This window comes from Carassius auratus, chromosome 5 (genome assembly GCF_003368295.1).
Source record: "Carassius auratus strain Wakin chromosome 5, ASM336829v1, whole genome shotgun sequence".
In the NCBI taxonomy this organism is placed as follows: Eukaryota; Metazoa; Chordata; class Actinopteri; order Cypriniformes; family Cyprinidae; genus Carassius; species Carassius auratus.
In genome coordinates this window covers 20250725-20271079 of record NC_039247.1, presented here as the reverse complement: position 1 = coordinate 20271079, position 20355 = coordinate 20250725, and the positions used below count along the sequence as shown (strand labels likewise).

At 39.8% G+C, this 20355-nt stretch overlaps 2 protein-coding genes across 3 annotated transcripts; one reads left to right on the top strand and one right to left on the bottom strand.

Moving 5' to 3' along the window:
* Positions 1 to 5466: 5466 nt before the first annotated feature.
* On the bottom strand, positions 5467 to 11281 carry LOC113080286 (tonsoku-like protein). Of its 2 annotated transcripts, none has more exons than XM_026252488.1 (13): positions 11055 to 11281; positions 10878 to 10942; positions 10455 to 10516; positions 10312 to 10352; positions 10167 to 10222; positions 9811 to 9973; positions 9357 to 9475; positions 9073 to 9234; positions 8712 to 8854; positions 8455 to 8593; positions 7487 to 7563; positions 7229 to 7382; positions 5467 to 6063 (listed from the first exon to the last, which is right to left on the bottom strand). In XM_026252488.1, the coding sequence occupies exons 1-13, from the start codon at positions 11144 to 11146 to the stop codon at positions 5852 to 5854; spliced, it is 1485 nt and encodes a 494-aa protein (XP_026108273.1). In that variant the 5' UTR covers positions 11147 to 11281; the 3' UTR covers positions 5467 to 5851. The 2 variants fall into 2 exon arrangements, with proteins under 2 accessions (XP_026108273.1, XP_026108279.1); XM_026252494.1 differs by having other exon boundaries at positions 10455 to 10502; positions 11055 to 11280.
* Positions 11282 to 12231: 950 nt separating this feature from the next.
* LOC113080269 (3-hydroxy-3-methylglutaryl-coenzyme A reductase) lies at positions 12232 to 20142 on the top strand. Its single transcript, XM_026252479.1, has 20 exons — positions 12232 to 12484; positions 13111 to 13300; positions 13444 to 13555; positions 13651 to 13738; positions 13851 to 13935; positions 14030 to 14135; positions 14245 to 14351; positions 14428 to 14547; positions 14645 to 14805; positions 15250 to 15491; positions 15582 to 15751; positions 16054 to 16248; positions 16880 to 17038; positions 17174 to 17331; positions 17410 to 17515; positions 17918 to 18088; positions 18227 to 18367; positions 18478 to 18636; positions 18759 to 18913; positions 19083 to 20142. The coding sequence occupies exons 2-20, from the start codon at positions 13136 to 13138 to the stop codon at positions 19135 to 19137; spliced, it is 2655 nt and encodes an 884-aa protein (XP_026108264.1). The 5' UTR covers positions 12232 to 12484; positions 13111 to 13135; the 3' UTR covers positions 19138 to 20142.
* Positions 20143 to 20355: the final 213 nt, after the last annotated feature.

Sequence of the window (20355 nt, the reverse complement as noted above, 5' to 3'; positions counted from 1 at the left end):
TAAAAAATATTGTATTGAACTAAAGAAAGTCATACAGGTTTGAAACGAGATTAAGAGTAGATGGGTGAGTAAATTATGACAGAATTTTTTACTGTTTTCAGTGTCTTCTATGCAGAGTATTTTACCTGGCTGCATTTGCTGTGCAGCTGAAAGCTGAGATCCCTGTTTGGAAGTGTCAGTTGTCTGGACAGGTTTACGAAAAGGTCCTTTAAATGTCAAAAGCAGCTCTTTGGTGGTTTCATGTGCTGCGAGGTCTACTGCACTCTGTCCCAGCATATTCTTATCATGAGGGCTTGAGCCAAACTAAAGGAGAAGCCTCACGGTCTATGCATAAAACATCATGATCAGAACTTTAACTGCCTTTGAAACAGCATTTACTTTGCTTACAGACTGATAGTGTGAATGAGCTGGTTAAGTGCGGGTGACAAACTGGGAATCAGATTGAAAACTACAGAAATATTACTCAGCTCTTAACACTTGTTTTCCAGTAGTCTAACTTAAAAAGAATATAATGCATGAGCTGCATTTATGGTCCTTTTTGGAGCTTGACAGCCCCTGATCACTATATTATCATTGTATAGCAGCATGCATAACAACGTGCACATAAGTAAATAGGACAGAATTGGTATTTTGGGGTTAATGACCCTTTAACCACCACACTGGAAAGTGAAGGATTCTGGCATTTAAAATTGTCAACTCTGCTGTTGACATCGGCCCCTGCTTCCAAGAGCAACTCTGCCACATCTACAAAACCTCTAGAACAGGCATCATGAAGGGCGGTCCATCCTGTCCATCCAAGACAGCATGAAAGCATTAAATAGATGAAAGATAATAATGTACACATAATAAGGCAATGCTTTTCCCACCTACATCCTTGCCTTGTTATGTGTACATTATCTTTCATCTATTTGACCTGATATATTAACATTGCTTCCAGCTTCTTTCGAGCCTTTGACCCTTTGCAGGTCTTCTCTGATGCATGCCCGGTGAAGCGGAGTCTCTCCTAAACTGTTTCTCTTGTCAAGAGTTTTCTGAGGAATCTTCAAAACTTTCTTTGATACCGTTGAGAAATAACATAAAGTACCATCTTCTAAACAGCGATGATATTATTTACGATTAACCCCAGGGAATCACTTGTATTCAGTGTATCTGCATAATCTTTTCCTTTCAACAAGTTTTGTCTAAGCTGCCTTTGTGTTTAGGAGCTCTTTGATTGTGGATCATGTTTTAAATGTGCTGTTTCTTCAGTGTTATCCAGTGTACTCAACTTTGCAGGTAAAAATCGCCTCAAATCACTCACTGGGGCAACTGTGTGTGGTGTGCCTTCTGTTTTCTGCTTCCTTTTCTCTGTAGCGTTCTTCAAAACCAAAGAGTTCACACTGAATTGACATGATGACCACATCAACAGGGTTTGATATTAACACCCGCCAACCCGCCATATGCAGTAAAAATCAGCTGTGGCGGGTAATGCTGTCAAATTAAGTGGGTTACTTTTCAGGCACATAATTCAAGATAAGGGGCAGGAAATGAATATTTATATAATTTCATAGTTAAACAATAGCTAAACAAGGGTGCGTTTTTTTTTTAAATCAGCATGGTTACAGCAACAGTTCAAAATTATGTTTTATACACCACATTGGCTGTTTTTTCTCCAACAAAAATCATTCCAGCCACAGTATTGTTTCGGGTCTCTGAGCATCATGACGGTGTTTCGTTCCTGAATGAATCAACCGTTTAAATGATTCGGTTCAATCGCAATGACTCACTTATTAACAGTGTCTTGTTGCCACCTACTGGCGATTTTAAATTGTTTTGATTTTACAGCCTAAATGTATTTCTATTATAATTAACTGATTAAATTTAAGAATTTGACTCAAAAGATGCACACTTTAAAAAAAACAAAAGCCCATTAAAGGTAAAAATCTATTTTAATTTATTGGAAAATGTTAATTTCTATTACTGCTGTGAACTGACCACACAATATGAAACATATTAAAAACTTCAGGACTAAGCTGTCCAAGGTAGTCCTTAAGATATAAGCACAATAACACACTCATCAAACTATTATCTAATTGCGTCTATCGATAAAATTCCAGGATATATTGAGATATTATTTTTTTGTCAATATCACACATCCCTAGTAGTCCTACTGACGCAAAATAATTTACAGCAGTCGCTTTTTCACGTCCAGTGTAGACAGCCTCAAGCTGTTGGTTTGTGTCTGTATTTTTATTTTATTTTTTTAATTGGTGCTAGTAGAAGTTAAGAATGGCTGTGTCACACCTGGACTCATTTAGTGTGCTTTTGCCCGTGACCCAGTTTCTGTCTTCCGTGTTTGGTTTGATTAGTTCCCAGGTGTGTCTATTCTATTCCTCATGTGTTCCATGTCCCTGTTAATTTAGTCATGCCATCCACCTGTGTTTCCCCAATTATACTTTTGTACATAAGCCTTGTCCTTTCAGTTCTGTTTTGTCGGGTCTCCTCACTTGTGACTAACTCACTCACTTACGTGTGTCTATCGCTGTGCTCCATGAATGGTATATATATTAAAAGCCTTATTTCATCTATCCTCGGCTCCGTATTCCTTCAGGCAGCGTAAACCGTGACAGAAGACCCGACCTCAAAAAAGAAAGTAGAAAACTGCGTGTTTTTCCCTCCGTTTTGTTTCCGTTTGTTCTACAGTCTTTTCTTTTTGTAGTTTCTATGGATCCCCTCTATAGCCCCGGATTCCTCCTCCTCATGCTGGAGCAGGAAGGACATTCTCTCGAGGATCATACCAGACGGTTTCTTCTATTAGCCAATGACACCAGCTACCCGGACGACGCGCTCTGCACCTTCTACAACACCAGCCTGAACTCCAAGTGCAGAGCGTTGTCGCCCGAAGATGGTCCTCGGGAGGATTTCGCCGCATTCGTGGAGTGGACCCTGGCGAGAAATGGCTCATCTTTCACCGTCAGCCCCATAGAGGATCTCGCCAGTCCCATTCCCTAACCAGAGACCAGCCAGCCACCTACTCGCTACACGGAGCCAGAGCCCGCCGCAGAGCCCGAGCCATCCACTGACAGGGAACAGGATCTCGAGAGCGTGACTGACCAGGTGTGTGAGCCGGCAACACCGTGCATCGTGGGAGTCCTCGTGGAGATCGAGGGCGTGGAGGAAAGCCCTGCCCACACTCCTGCGACTGAGGGTTGAGCCGTATACAGTCTCTGAAAGTCATATGGAGCAAGTTCTGGATCTGATGGACTGGTCTATGGAGGTAATCCCTAATTTTCCTGTTTCCACGCTGGTTCCGTCCAGCCCTGATTCCCCTGTATACCCTCTCAGTCTCCCACTCCTACCTCCTCCAGTCATTTCCTCTGCTCCATCTCCGCTGGTTCCGCCCAGCCCTGAGTTTCCTGTGTCTCCGCTGGTTCCGCCCAGCTCTGAATCTTCTGTGTCTCCGCTGGTTCCGCCCAGCTCTGAATCTTCTGTGTCTCCGCTGGTTCCGCCCAGCTCTGAATCTTCTGTGTCTCCGCTGGTTCCGCCCAGCTCTGAATCTTCTGTGTCTCCGCTGGTTCCGCCCAGCTCTGAATCTTCTGTGTCTCCGCTGGTTCCGCCCAGCCCTGAATCTTCTGTGTCTCCGCTGGTTCCGCCCAGCCCTGAATCTTCTGTGTCTCCGCTGGTTCCGCCCAGCTCTGAATCTTCTGTGTCTCCGCTGGTTCCGCCCAGCTCTGAATCTTCTGTGTCTCCGCTGGTTCCGCCCAGCCATGATTTTTCTGTTTCACCGCTGGTTCCGCCCAGCCCTGAATCATCTGTGTCTCCGCTGGTTCCACCCAGCCCTGAATCTTCTGTGTCTCCTGTATTCCCTCCCAGCCTCCCTCTCCCACCTCCTCCCAAACCTGCTGGTTCCTCTGCTCCACTTCCGCTGGTTCCGTCCAGCCCTGATCCTCCTGTCGTTCCTCCCATCCTTCTCCTCTCTCCTCCTCCTAGACCAGCCAGTTCCTCGTCATCCCTGCTGGTGCCAGTCAGTCCCGCAGCTCACCCTCAGTCCGCGCCATCGGGGCGCGATGGTTCGCCGCTGGACTGCCAGTCTCCAGCTCCGCCTTGGCGCGTTAAGGCCCTGTCTCCGCCTCCAGCTTCCGAGCCCTGGACTCCTCCTCGGTCCTTCGACCCAGCGGCTCCGCCTTGGCTCTTAGCTCCCTCGTCTCCACCGTGGCCTGTCATCCCACCTGCTCCAGCGGGCTCCCTCATCCCTCCGGCTCCACCTTGGTCAGTCGTCGACCATCCGCCGCCTCGGGACTCCACTCCTCTGGTTCCTCTGGTCACTCCATCCCTCCGGCTCTGTCAGGCTCCTCCTTCCCTCCAGTTCCACCTCCATCCTCGGTCACTCCGGCTCCACAGCGGTCTGCCAGGACCCCGCCTCCGCCTTGGTCGCCTGAGCCTTCTGCTTCACCTAGGCCCTGCGGATCCTCGACGTCCCCCTGGCTCTGCGGCTGTGCTGCTCCATCTTGGGCTCCTCACCCACCGGTGCAGTCTCCGCCTGTCGGCCCCCTGGTGTCGTCGACCCTTCCTTCACCATGGCTCCTCCCGCCGTCGACTCCACCTTGGATCTCTGTTCTGGCTGGTCTCTGGTGGACCATCTGGCTCCTCCTGCTCCTGTCTCCTCCCTGGCTCCTCCCTCCGTCGTCTCCTCCCTGGCTCCTTCCTCCGTGGTCCCTGTCTGCTGGCCCCCTACTGGGAGTCCGTCCTCCACCGGAACCTCCTCCCAAGTTCCCACCCACGCCTCCCTCTGTTGTTTCTACGGTGCGAGGACGCACCTACCGGGAGGGGGGAGTACTGTCACACCTGGACCCATTTAGTGTGCTTTTGCCCGTGACCCAGTTTCTGTCTTCCGTGTTTGGTTTGATTAGTTCACAGGTGTGTCTATTCTATTCCTCATGTGTTCCATGTCCCTGTTAATTTAGTCATGCCATCCACCTGTGTTTCCCCAATTATCCTTTTGTACATAAGCCTTGTCCTTTCAGTTCTGTTTTGTCGGGTCTCCTCACTTGTGACTAACTCACTCACTTACGTGTGTCTATCGCTGTGCTCCATGAATGGTATATATTAAAAGCCTTATTTCATCTATCCTCGGCTCCGTATTCCTTCAGGCAGCGTAAACCGTGACAGGCTGGTAACTTATAGTGGCTGATATATTAAAAGCCTTATTTCATCTATCCTCGGCTCCGTATTCCTTCAGGCAGCGTAAACCGTGACAGGCTGGTAACTTATAGTGGCTGGTGAATGAAAAAGTTATATTCAATCCCAGCACATCATGAATGTCAGCACTGAAAACTATGGTCATAGAAAATATGTGAGCTAGACTCCTCAGCTACTGAGCTGCCATCATTCATCAGTTTCACCTGCCTCCCCTAGAAGTAATGATAGAAACAAATAAAGAGAGAATAAAAAATAAGTGCTTTTAGTTTACTACAAGGACAGTCATTTTCAACAGACAACTGTTTAAACCTAATTTCTTTATTCTGGGAACTCCACATTGTGTCATACAGTAATTTCCTATCAAGGGAAATGAGTAGATCTGCTATTATGCATTTGTATAACACTTGCATCACATAACAAAACAAATGGAATTAACGTAAAACAATTTCTAAATTGTGGTAGAACATACATCTGTAAAATCCCAACATTTTTTACCGGACTATACATTTTATAATGTATTTTGTATTAGAATCATCATATAAGTATGCAGCACAAATGATGTAAAAGAACATAAGTGAACTAACTTACAGAAAATAACCCAATTTTTAAGTGTCAAACGTCAACGAAAGAACTTATCAGATATTTGACAATCTTCTGAAACATCCTTACTGCTCTAGGAGCCAGAGAAATCTTGAGTGGCACATAGAGTCCAATGTTCTGGTGATGATGAATAATCTTCAATATAATCCACTGTACCATCACTGTCTAGGCAGCATGAGGTGTCTGATCCCTCGCTCTCCTGATCTTCAACCAGTGAGGGACCCTGGCTACACAACTTCAAGGGAGGCCACAGTAGATTGATGCTAGTTTGAGGTGATGGTTCCACTGAGAAATGAGGACACACAACACCCCATTTCACACTGAGCCTCAAATTAGATGTGCTATCTAATACAATGTGAAAATGCCAAACAATAAATTTCACTTTTAAATTAAAAAGACAATGTGGCTTTTTGTGCAATTACTGTTAGTAACAGTGTAATATAGTTTGCATGTGCAGCATGCTTCAAAATGAATGGGCAGTTATTTGTTTTATTTTATTCTATTTTGTCTTATGCACCAAGCACGTAACAGACTAATTCTAGTAGATGAAGCTGTGGCAGCTTAAAGGGATAGTTCATGCAAAAATTAAAGTTAGCCAAAGATTTACTCACCCTCAAGGCATCCTAAACATGTCTGACATTTCTCTTTCAGACGAACACATTCACACTGTCTGTTTCAGTCTGAATAATTGCAGTGAATGGTGCCCATGTTTCTGAATCACAAAGAAAAATATCCATCCATCGTAAAAATACGTTTTAAGAAACTATATTTTCCTTGAACTAATGCATTGTTTCACTTCAGAAGGCCTTTATTAACAGAAAGATCAGAAAGATGGGCACCATTCACTACAATTATACAGACTGGAACAGACAGGACAATGTTTAATATAACTCCATATGTGTTTGTCTGAAAGAGGATTGTCGGACACGCCTAGGATGTGCTGAGGTTGAGTAAATCTTGGACTGTTTTTCCTTTTCGGAGGAACTATCCCTAAAGTAAATAGCTTTAGTACAAATTTGAAAACTGGTTTGCTTGCTAAAGTGTCATTTTAAAACATTAAATGCTGAGGTGGATATTGTCACATAAACCAATTTTTTTAAAATCTATTATTGTGGATTTAGCACACAATCAAAATAATAATTTATTTTACATTATTGTGAGGTGATACTGCAAACACAAAATTTGTCAAAATAATTAGCCTTACTACATGAGAATGAATCTTAATATATATATATAATACATATAATATATATATATATATATCTTTATATATCTTAAAAGCTACCCTTTGTTCTAATTTAGGCTGGCTATCTTTACCTGACCACATCTTTGATCAATACCACATCGTTGGGTAAATGTTGTTATCACTGTAACTAGATAAGCAAGTTTACTGATATTAAATACTGCATGAGCCATATCTAGTTCCTAAGCCTTCAGTAATGTAGAGAACCTTTGAAAGAGGCCGGAAACCTCATGGATGGATCACAGCTTGGTTGTCCTCCGCTTGGACCAGGAATGAGTTCAGCTTCACCAGACTGCAGGCTGCTTTCACGCTCACTTTTTTTAGCAGTTCCGGTTGATTTCTGAAGAGGAGCTCTTGTGTCCTCAAAGTGAAATGAAACGAAAGTAACTGATCAGTAATCAGATCATGTAATGATGCCAGTCAGTGACAGACGATTTTTTATCCAATGATACATCTTTGACTTACTTTGATGGAGTTCTGGTTGTTTCTTTGGCTCAAACTTGGATTAGCTGCAGAATCAGTGATGCTGGGTGGATTCCCAGCTATTTCCAAATACAGCAAAAATAATAATAATAATAATATTTTTTACAATTCATGACAGAAGAAATTATATATACATATGCAACACATAAATATACATGGTCTGGACAAAATCATGTGAACACCCAGTATTATAGGAATAACATAATTCATATAGGCTAAAAAACGAATGATCTTTTATTTATTCCATTGTCTATATTCTCTAATTTGCATATCAGTGTTGTTTAAGTTGTGTTCAGCAGTGGTTAGTAGTACAGCCGCTCCAGGTAATGGCTGACTTGTCAGACTTCTAAAAAGGAGAAAGGCGCATCTGTTAACTCAACAGCCCAATTGTTTTTTAAGTACAACATTCTTTATGATTATGACGGCATACACAAAGCAAGAAAAGACTTCATTAGCGAAGAAGAACAGCGGCCAAAAACGGAAAGTCAGTTATTCTGCAAACCTCATTATTCAAATTAAAGATCCTATTTCCAGAGAACTTCACAAAGCCTACATCCATGAAAGAGCTGTAGTTACTAAAGTTATAATCCAAGACAACACTGCTAAAACGCAAAAAAAAATGTTATGTGTTGTTAAAGATAAAGGTATTATGATCATAAAATCTGAACCGCTGGAGCACCAAGATGCACTTCATTATCTGTCCTGGCCAGCTCAATCACCTGACTTGAATATTATCAAACCACTCTGAACAGTTTTGGTGAGAAAATTAGAAGATTCCAACATCTTTGAAGCAATTTTCCGATGTTGTGATAGACAACATTCAACTGTAGACTAAGGTTGGAGGCTGTATTAAAAGCAAAGAGTGCTCAAACCTAATTTTCCAGGTGTTGACACTATTTCGTCCACCACCGTGTATTAAACCAGTTTTGTGTATGTCGAGAGCTTTAGACCTGGATCACTTTTAGACTTCTGCAAATATTTCTCCACCAGTATGTACATAGCTCTGTCTGCAGTCATGTCCATAGGAGTCTTTCCTCTGTCACACTTTGATAATGGATCAGCACCATACTTCAGAAGTAGTTCTACAATCTGTAAGCATAAGAATTCAACATAATAACTATCACAGGCTGTGTATTTTATATGCACATTTTTAATAATAGTGTTAATTTGAGGTACATCTGAGCACCATTGTGTGCAATTTACACACCTTGTAATACTGACAATATATGGCATCATGTAAAGGTGTAATTCCATTAAGTCCTCTACAGTTGACTTTGGCTCCAGCCTTGAGTAAAATTTCTGTCACGTCATACTTGTTTCTCTGCACTGCCTCATGCAGTGGAGTCCAACCTGAAAATGAATAGACCTTCAGGTTGAGAAAAGTCGGTCAATGCTGCCATCAGATGGAATTGTGTGCTAATTTCAACCATTGGTCTATAACCCAGGGACCAAATGAGGTCTGTGGGATGATTTGTATAAAAGAGTGAAATATGCAGTGTCTGACTCCTAATGAAATACAATAGTGGTAATGAACAAGTTTATGTTTTATATCCTCCAACATGTCACACCTGCATAATCGGGTGTGTTAACGGAAGCACCCGCCGTGATCAAGTCTTTGATGTCTTGAATGTCTCCCTTCATCACGGCTAAATGCAGCTTTGTCTCTCCAAAATGATTCCGTCTGTGGATGGACTTGAGTGATACAAATTTCCCTGACTTGCCACTGAAACCTAACAAACAGAGTTATCCACAAATTCATCATTCTGAACAACATCAACAAGAATACATGCTGTAATGTTACCTGTATACACCGCACTGATCTTAATTTGTGCGGTCAGGTTTGAGCACTTGCCTGAACTAATGTAAGGATTAGCGAGTAATGTTGGTTTATCATGTGGAGTCAAAGGTGTATTGAATGCCTTATTGTACTCTTTAGTGTTTAGGCTCTCCTCCCTTGTGGAAGGCAGGGACCTGTGCATAAACAGCAAATAAACATTTATATTTCAGTAAATATTTTTAGTAATCAGCTGAATTAAATGAGTAACATACAGTGGGGTCCAAAAGTCTTAGAGATGATGCTAGGAAAATGTTTCAATTTAGCAGTTTTCTAAATGAATCAACTTTTTAAAAAAAATTATATGATCAGTTTAACAGTTAGAATGAAAAATTGGGATTAGATAATATTTTGAAATAAGTTCCAAAGAGCATCTTTGAATCTCAAATATTCACAGTATGGTTTTAGACCCTACTGTATGTTTTAGCAATCGATAATCTGAAAGTTACTAATATGTGTACTTCGTATTGACCTGTGTTGAGTATTCAGAAGTTGAGTTCTCTTCATTGTGGATGGATCAACTTTTGTTCCAGCTGTTTTGCCATTAATTCTCACTGAGCGTCTCAAAGTAGGCCCAGACTGCTGGTGAGAAGCATCTAATGAGATGGTGCCATGTATGGGAATGGGTCTCAACACTGGGGGGCAGAAGTTACATATGTATTAGCCATTAACTTATTGAATCTCCAAACTGTGAAACAGGGTGGACCAGGTGTATGTAGCTCACATTGCAAACGTTTTGAAGAGCTATTTATCTAGTTGAAGATCTTATTGAACTTGTTTAAATTTAGAAGATTAACTTTTCCAGACTAGGTGCATCAACTGGGTTACCTTCTCTGGATTCCCTTTCTGAAGAACTTTCTTCTTCGTTAACTGGAGCTTTAACTCTGGTAAAGACCGAGCAAAGCAAATTATTACTCTGTGAATTTTACAGTGGAATGCATATTTTTTTAAATTCAAAAAAAGGTTTACAAACCTTGCAGGATTTGTTGAAGTCACCAAAGTGCTGTGGGTTTGCTTTTTAATAAAAAAATAGAGATGTCAACACACAATACATGTAGAATTGCTGTCGTGTAGATTTGATTAGGACCCGTCTAATGAAATCTAAGGTAACTTTACCTGTTTTGCTGCGGATGTCTTTCTGCTCTGTCCAGTTTGACACTGCATCTGAGGGGAAATATCTGTCAAACAAAGAGACTAACTTACTTCAGCTGCTGCTGGAACTGTACAGTGAATGTTAGTAGAATTAGCGGTGCTTACTAAAGACCGATTCTAAAGATTCGAGTCACTTGATTAATCAACGACTAACGTCACTGTAGTAAACAACAACACCCTAGCATCATAGATACAAATTTCGCAAATTCAATTAACGTTACGCCATTAAAAAAGTTTTCTCAGAAAATGTACAAATTTAGTTAAAAAAGAAAAAAGAAAAATAAGTTTAGTGTAACGTTACCAAAATCGAAAATGGTAACGTTACCGAAGAAATGACCGCGAACAAGCTTAGTATAATTACTATAAGTTAACGTTACATGATCATACCTTCACTCAGCACACGAAGAGAGGAGACAGTGGCGGATGAGAAGTGATGTTTTGTCAACGTAAACCTACAATAATACATCAACCAGTAGTTATCATTGCAAACCTGACATCTTCGCTCCATTTAGAATATAACGTGCAGAATATAACGTAGAAACGCATTAATTAACGCCAGTTGACCTGTTGAGGTAAAAGCTGTTGTCTCCTTCACCATCAACACTGTGTTCGGTCGCGAGGGTTTCCTCCTGCTCTAAATCCATATTTGATTGCATTAATATTATATTAGTGACACTCGTCACTAAATATAAGCGCAACGTCTCGTTACATTGGGAATATTTAGCAACGTATGCTATAGTTATGAAGGTATGTTGTATTTTCGGCGGCAAATGAATTGGGTTAAAAGCGCTAATGTGATTGGTCAAATCAAGATATGATAGAGAGGCGTTTTTTCATGTTTCTATTATTATTATTATCATTGGTTGTCTTAAAATAATATACATAAAGAGATCAGAGTCCATAATAACTTAGCAATTCCTTTATGTTTACTTTTAAAGATGCACAAATTTTCCTCATTAAAAATAACTTTAAATTATAAAATGAATTATATTTGGGGAAAAGGTTTACATACGATACTTTGCTTTATTCTCGTGTTATCAAACATTATGGCTGATAAACAGGGCGTCTATAAAAACACCAACTAACGTTACTTAAGGTATTTGCTTTTGTATGAAGAAGAGTAAAAATTCAGGCAAACTTTGTTCTGGTTAGTATTTATCATGTCGGTGGCACGCATTTCTAAAGTCCAGTAGATACACACACACACAAACACACACACACACACACACACACACACACACACTTGGTGATCATCTTTATATAACATTAAATCAGTTCAAAGAATACAGAAATCTGAAAAGCTGCTGTATACAAAGTAAACGAGAAGAGATATTTGCAGACCAAGGTACTATGTGCTATTACTGTCTTTTTAATTTTATTTTATTATAGATATATTTATTTTACTATTTTAGGTTATACATTTTGGAATGTTTCATTAAAACAGAAAAAAACTTGGGTTGTTTGTTATTGTAAAAAAAAAGTTTAACATTAAACATTATCATTTTTCAACATTAACATTTAAAATTAACATTTATTTTTCCTGTATCTATTACAGTTAACGTTACAAGGGCCATTGGCCAAGGTTCACACAACTCATACAAATTCAAATGATGGTCAGATCACGCGTCTCGGTCAGCACACGCCCTCAACACCATTCACAGGAAAGTGGGTGTGGCTTTGTTGCGCATCGGTGTGGTTCGAGAATTTCATTGGCTCTCCGCTCTACTGACGCAGAGCCATGCCATCGCTTCATAAGCTTAGAGGAGGATGCCGGTTTTGGCGACAGGAGTCCTCAATCATCGGGATATGGATTAATATCTATATGTCTATAATTATTTATTTCGGCCACTCTAATCACGAAAATCGCCGCTAAATGTTAATTTATAACAGTGAACATATCTATAGGCTTTTATTTAATCAGCCGCATATGTGGAGGATTTTACAGTGATTTGCTGTTGGTGTATTAATTCTTTAACCCTCATTGACGCTTATTGGTAAGTACCCGCATCAGATCTAAATTACAACCAAAGCTTTTATTTTAGACATGCCTACTTAGTGTTGTACATGATCCAAGTTTCTAATGTCTATTTTTTTTCCCCAGTTCATTTTGGCATTATTAAATATTTGTATCTATTTCTATTTTAATATAATTTCCAATGAATTATTATGATCAGTTATTATAATCTGTTCATTTGGTCTATAAATTCAGAAACTGATGGCACTGTCTGTCATCTATCACATCAGATATGTATTTTGTGCATTGAATTTATGTCAAGCCATCTGATGCTACTGTAGTATAGAGAAATTCAGTAATACAGAACATCCTTATAAACAACTCAAAAACAACTTTTATTTAACTAAAATATTAGTTATACCCTTGGAGCACTTTAAGTGTTTATATATATATATATATATATATATGTATATATCTATGTATATAGATATACATATATATATATAGATATAGTAATTTTTGTAAATAAAAACTGCAGCGTAGACAATAAATGACAGAAATAAGGTGACAGAATAACGTTCATAATTCATAAATCTGCCATTTAATCCAGTTTAACAAGTTTTCCTTTCATTTGATTTCTCACATTTGCTTTTTTGTCATCTACAGTAACTGACTGTAACACACCTTCAAAATGCTGACCAGACTTTTCCGAATCCACGGCCTCTTTGTGGCCTCCCATCCTTGGGAAGTCATTGTGGCTACTGTAACTCTCACCATCTGCATGATGTCCATGAATATGTTCACTGGAAATTACCAGATTTGTGGCTGGAACTTTGATTGCCCCAAATTGGAGGAGGTACAGTGTGTTACTGTGAAAATAAATCTTGAGTTGCTTTCATAAATGTAATGATCATGGTTGCAGTTAAAGTGAAGATTTATCTAATGATATTGTGTCGTTAAATATTCCCATTGTTTTTTTCCACTCTGTTTTGTCTTCAGCTAATCTTAAGCAGTGATATCATTATCCTGACAATCACAAGATGCATAGCGATCGTCTATATTTACTTTCAGTTCCAAAATCTTCGACAGTTAGGATCTAAATACATATTGGGTGAGTTGTAGTCTTTAAACTTGTTTTAAAAAAAGGAGTTTGTGAGGTCACATGAATTACAAGCGTTAATGTTTATATTGACATTTCTATTTCAGGCATCGCAGGACTTTTCACAATATTCTCCAGTTTTGTGTTCAGCACAGTTGTGATTCACTTCCTGGACAAGGAGCTGACAGGCCTCAAGTATGGACATTTGTGTCTTGTATCACCCACACTAGAAATCTTTGAAGTGTTGATTTGTGTTTGGAAAATAATTTGTAAATACATAATGTTATAATTGTATAATTTTCCCCAGTGAGGCCTTGCCATTCTTTCTGCTGTTGATTGACCTCTCCAAAGCATGTGCTCTGGCCAAATTTGCGTTGAGTTCAAACTCACAGGTACTTCACCTTTTCGCTTACATAAAAATTAGGTTTAAATAAATATGACTGATCATTAAGTTTTTCCTAAATGCCATTTTTGGCTGTCCTTTAGGATGAGGTGAGAGAGAATATTGCCAAAGGAATGGCTGTTTTAGGACCCACCTTTACTCTTGATGCCCTTGTGGAGTGCCTGGTGATCGGTGTGGGGACAATGTCAGGTAAACTTCACCCTTCCACATTAGACAGAAAATCAACACAGCTGGACAGACTTACTAAACTCGGCAGCAGTGAACTTTATTCTGTCCTTTATATATTGTTTTCCTGCAGGTGTGCGACAGCTTGAGATCATGTGCTGCTTCGGTTGCATGTCTGTCCTGGCTAACTACTTTGTGTTCATGACCTTCTTCCCGGCCTGTGTCTCTCTTGTGCTGGAGGTGTGTAAGCATATTTCAGTGCAGTACACGTAGAGGAAGACTAGAACATATTCTAACATGTGTCTATTTTCCATAGTTGTCTAGAGAGAGCAGGGAGGGAAGACCCATCTGGCAGCTGAGTCACTTTGCTAGAGCTCTGGAGGAGGAAGAGGACAACAAGCCTAATCCTGTCACACAAAGAGTCAAAATGATTATGGTACGCAGTGAACCAAAAACACTAGTCTTTTGATACTGGGATTTATGATATTAAACGTTTTGTTTCTAATGGTCTGCATCATGTTTACTATTTGCAGTCTCTTGGCCTGGTTATGGTTCACGCTCACAGCCGCTGGATCGCAGATCCTACATCAACTAATGGAACTCTTGATCTCCCTCAAGTTGGAGTGAGTCTCAATGACAATATGCCCAAGAGAATTGAGCCAGACATGCCCCTTTGGCACTTTTACCTATCCAGGTAGGCACACTTCAGAGATTTTATTCATTTTATTAATACAAATATTTTGGCCATCTTAAAATTCTATGTATCAGTAGTTCAAAATACACAATAAAAATGGTACAGATACACAGCATTATAATGTACACTACAGTATAAACCTTTGACATAAACAAAATATTTTGAGGTTTGCTAAAGATTGCATGTAACGGTGTTATTTAATTGTTACTTTTTCGAAAGATTTAGTATTAGTTTAGATCAGTTTAGTTAGTGTTAAATAACAGCAAAGATAATCTAAATGTAAATATAGGAGAAATGAGCATGCACAATGAATTTTCCAAAATCAATAGATACAATGAAGAAAGCATGCTGATAAGAACTGCGGTACTGATAGATTGTGCATTGTTAATAATAGAAACAATAACAAGAATATGATATGATTCTTATTTTATTGTGTGCATTTAGGATGATCAGCATGGACATTGAGCAGGTGATCACACTGGGTCTCGCCCTGTTCCTGGCTGTGAAGTACATTTTCTTCGAGCAGGTGGAAATGGAGTCCACCCTGTCCCTGAAAGTCCCCACTCCGAGCTCCATGCTCTCTCAGAAACGGTCTCCGGATCAGTGCTGTAGGAAAGAGGCTCCCGTTTCCAGCAAGCCTGAGAAAACCCCAACTCCCCCTGCAGTTGTTACCAAAGAGGAAAGAGGTATTCTCTTCTTACTTTTACATTTTTGTGTTAGTTTTCTGCAAACCCAACACCCTATAGTTGAATCTAACTGTAGTTTATCTCCTTCAGATTTAGTGATTCGGCCCCTGCCTGCCCCGAAAGAGCCTGAGCACAAAAGTACTTTTGTTTTGGGAGAAGATGAAACTCAGGAAATTGTCGTTTTGTCAGAGTCTGTGATCAGTCTGTCTGCTGAACCCAGACCTGTGGAAGAATGTCTCTCCATTCTGAAAAACCCAGATGTAAGAGCATTGTCAAAAGCAATACTGTTGTTCTCTTTCTTGCATAAAGATTAATTCTGGGTTCACCGTGGGACTGAAACCTGTGGTTATTTTTTTACCTCAGAGTTGACCCATGTACTCTCTAATGAGATCTTCCTTTTACTCTTTACACTCTTACTCTTAGCCAATTAGTTTATGACATTAGCCAATATCAGAAGCATGCAGTGAAACTGTTTACTTCCAAGAGTAGATTTATGTTGCCTAAAATCCAAGTATAATCACGGTGTGTGAGTATTTAAGTGTCAACCCTTCTGACCCCGCAGATGGGTGCTCACTACCTCAGCGATGAAGAGGTGATCGTGTTGGTGAACTCAAAGCACATCCCAGCTTACAAATTGGAGGCCATGATGGAGACCCCTGAGAGGGGGGTGATGATCCGCAGAAAAATGCTCAGCCCCAAATTCCCAGAGCCCACGGCTCTCACCTGTCTGCCTTATAAAGACTACGACTACTCTAAGGTAAGACATCCGCTCATTACATCAGACATCATTTAATTAATGGTGCTTTATTGATTTGATCAAACTAAGGATGCACTAATATTTAAACCTTTCCATATTACATTTTGTTAACGATGAGATCCACTAAACTTTTTAATGTTTTTGAAAGAAGCCTCACATGATCACCAAAGCTACATTTACTTGATCAGAAATGCATTAGAAACATTAATATTGAGTTAATTTGTTCATTTCAAATGTAATTTATTCCTGTTATAGTAAGTAGAATTTTAAGCATCATTACGCCAGTCTTCAGTGTCACATGATCCGGCAGAAATCATTCTAATATGCTAATTTGCTGAAAAATATAAATCTTTTGTAACATTATAAATGACTTGATGGAGACTTTTGATCAATGTATAGTGTTCTTCCTGACTAAGATTAATTTTATTACCTTTTAAAAACATACTTAATATACATGTATGTATATATACGCCAATAGAAGCAATACCAATAATTAAAAAAATGGTTTTATAGGTCATAACCAATTTGTTACCAAACTTCTGACTTGGCCCATGAAGCAAAAACTTAGTAACGCTCTAGAACTTAGCAACCTTCAAAGTTCAGCATTCATTTTCAGGTGTTTTTATTCCAGGTGATGGGAACATGCTGTGAGAATGTCATCGGTTACATGCCAGTTCCTGTCGGGGTTGCTGGGCCTCTGTTATTGGATGGAAAGCAGTTTCAGGTTCCCATGGCAACAACTGAGGGCTGCCTAGTTGCCAGCACAAATAGAGGCTGCAGAGCTATAGCAGTAAGCACAATTTCCTTTTTAAGCTCTCAAAGGGACGCTGAAAGCAAACACATTTCACACACATCTGAACTGGTAAAGCTGTGTAAAGTGTAAATCACGTGAATCTAATCTCTGTGGTGAATGGATTTCCCCCAGTTGGCGGGCGGTGCCAGTAGTCGTGTTCTTGCAGATGGTATGACCAGAGGGCCGGTGGTGCGTCTGCCTTCTGCCTGTCAGGCGGCTGAAGTCAAGGCCTGGCTGGAAAGCACCGAGGGCTTCAAGAGCATCAAGGAGGCCTTTGACCAGACCAGCAGGTACAGGATTATTTCAGTGAATTGATTTAGTCATTTTTAAAATGATGATTATGTAACATCGATTTGTGTTGTGTGTAGGTTTGCACGACTGGTGAAGCTTCTGATTGGTCTGGCAAGTCGCAATCTGTACATTCGATTCCAGTCGAAAACTGGAGATGCAATGGGGATGAACATGATCTCAAAAGTACGCAAGTACTGCTTTGTTGTGAAACATGGTCTCCGTGTATATTAAAGGGATAGTTTACTCAAAATGAATATTCTCTCATCATTTACTCACCCTCATGTTGCACAAAAGAAGATATTTTGAAGAATGTTGGTAACCAACAGTAGGCATCGACTTCCATAAATAGTTTTCCATGCTATGGAAGTCAATGGCTACTGTCAACTGTTTGGTTACCAGCATTCTTCAAAATATCTTCTTTTGTGTTCAGCAGAAGAAAGATACTTGAAGGTGTGTAAATGATGACAGATTTTTATTCTTTTTTTTTGTGAACTATCCCTTAAAATTATACTTCCATGACTGATTTCCTTTGCTTGACTGAGTTTTTAAGAAGAGCTCATGTATTTTTTTTTCTTCGGTCACCAGGGCACAGAACAGGCTCTTACCAGGCTGAAGGAGGAATTTCCAGAGCTTCAAATTTTGGCTGTTAGTGGAAACTATTGTACTGACAAAAAACCTGCCGCCATCAACTGGATTGAGGGCAGGGGCAAGTCAGTGGTGTGTGAGACCACCATCCCAGCCAAAGTTGTCAAAGAGGTACAGTTACAACTCATCATATTCTACAAAATGCCCTGCAAAAGCTGAATACTGGCATTTGCAATACCTGTTGACACTGAATAAGGATATACACTTGTTTTTGGAATGACAGCCTGATGCAAATGTGTTTGTGTGCAGATTTTAAAGACGTCGACTGAGGCTCTGGTAGACGTCAACATCAGCAAGAACTTGATTGGATCTGCTATGGCTGGAAGCATTGGAGGTTATAATGCTCATGCTGCCAACATTGTAGCTGCCATCTATATTGCTTGTGGACAGGTAATAAAAGATGTATTGTTTACAGTATGATTCTGATAAGGATTATGATATGTGATTATATAGTGGTGGTACAGATATTCAACTACAGTAAATGGATTTATCCTTGACAGGACCCAGCGCAGACAGTGGGGAGCTCTAATTGTATCACTATTATGGAAGCCTCGGGCCCCACTGGGGAGGATCTTTACATCAGCTGTACTATGCCCTCCATTGAGCTGGGCACTGTGGGCGGAGGCACTAACCTTCCTCCCCAGCAGGCCTGTTTACAGGTACTTGATACAGGATTATTAATTTACATATAATGTTAGGGTTTCATTGTGGATTTACTGTTGTTAAACCCACTGTCATAGGCTGTCTCATGCAGTTTCTTCCCTCTCTGTCTTCCTGTCAGATGTTAGGTGTGCTGGGTGCAAGTCAGGAGTGCCCGGGTGAAAATGCCCGACAGCTTGCCAAGGTGGTGTGTGCTACCGTGCTTGCGGGAGAGCTGTCACTCATGGCTGCACTCACTGCTGGTCACCTGGTCAAAAGTCACATGACTCACAACAGGTATTATATATTAATACAACATTCTAATGATACGATAATTAGAATCGAAGAAAATAATCTTACAAATTAAAATATAGTATGAAATTATTATGTTATGGCAGTGTTTTGTAAGAAACTATCATGCAAACACCTGTGTAATTGCTTTTTTTTATATATATTTTGGCTATAGATCAAAAGTGAATTTGCAAGAAGCTCCGGGAACATGTACGAAGCAGGCATCTTGAGACTTCACCTTATGAAGATGCAGAAGGACCGTAAAGAAAGAGGATCTCGCGTTTAAGACAGTGATTAGTCATTTAGATTATTTTAAAGGCAAGAAAAGGAATACAGTTCACGGATCCCCATGTCTGTTAAACATGAGTTAAATGGTCGAAATTAAAGACTGGAATCAAGACCAGCAGTGGTTAGGACCAAGTGTTTCTTAATCATATCTGAGCAGAAATCGCCATTTACGGAACTGCTTTGTTAAGCTTAACTTGCTATGGAGAGCAAATCTGATTTTATATCCACAGCAGCCAGTATATTGAGATACAGAATGCCACATAATTAAACTTATTCCCTGAAGTCAATAAAACTCAAGTCACATAACAGGACCGACTGGATGGGTTAAAGCGGAGTAATTTTTTCAACTTCATTATTTGTTGGTGATAGCAACAGGGAGCTTATTGTCTAATTGCCAACTTTTTGCCAAACTGGAATCATGGAAGGAGAAAGTTTAATCTTAATTGCACTTACAAAGGAAATGGCCTAGGACAGTACCGATAAAGAGAGGAGTTTAAAGTAATATGATTCACTAGTTGGTACACGTGTAGAATAAAATTGCCTACCAAATTGCCAAATGCAGCCGTCAGCAATGCTCATGATGCTTTCTGTGTCAGAATGTACACTGTTTGTTTTTTTACTCTGTGATGAAGGAATGAATTGAATGACTTATGTAAAAGGGCTGTGCTATGACACGACGGCACAAATATTTCAAAAGGTGCTACAATCCACATAATGTTTCAGTTCTTTGTTCATTTAGCGATTTCTTTGTGTTTGAACACCTCTAAAATAGGTTTATGTAACAATACACAACACATTGAAAATTATGGCTGTTTAGATGTGTTTCATAATGAAAACATTGAAAGGAAGCTTGCTATTTTCCACACAAAAGCACAATTCAGATGATTCAATAAATAATAAACTGCAAAGCTTTGTATATTTTATAATAAAAGAAAATACAGAATTCAGCTATCTGTGCTTTATCATTTTCTGCTTCTTACTTGGGCAACTTTGAATAATAAAAATAAGACGATACAAAACTAATTCTAAGAAAATATCAGAAAACTACTGTCCTGCCAAAGATTAGCTCTAATAACTAACAACCTCCACGAATAAAATTATTTAAACAACTTTCAAATTGTTCAAGTAATGCAGGTTTTGAACAAAAAAAGGTTTAATAA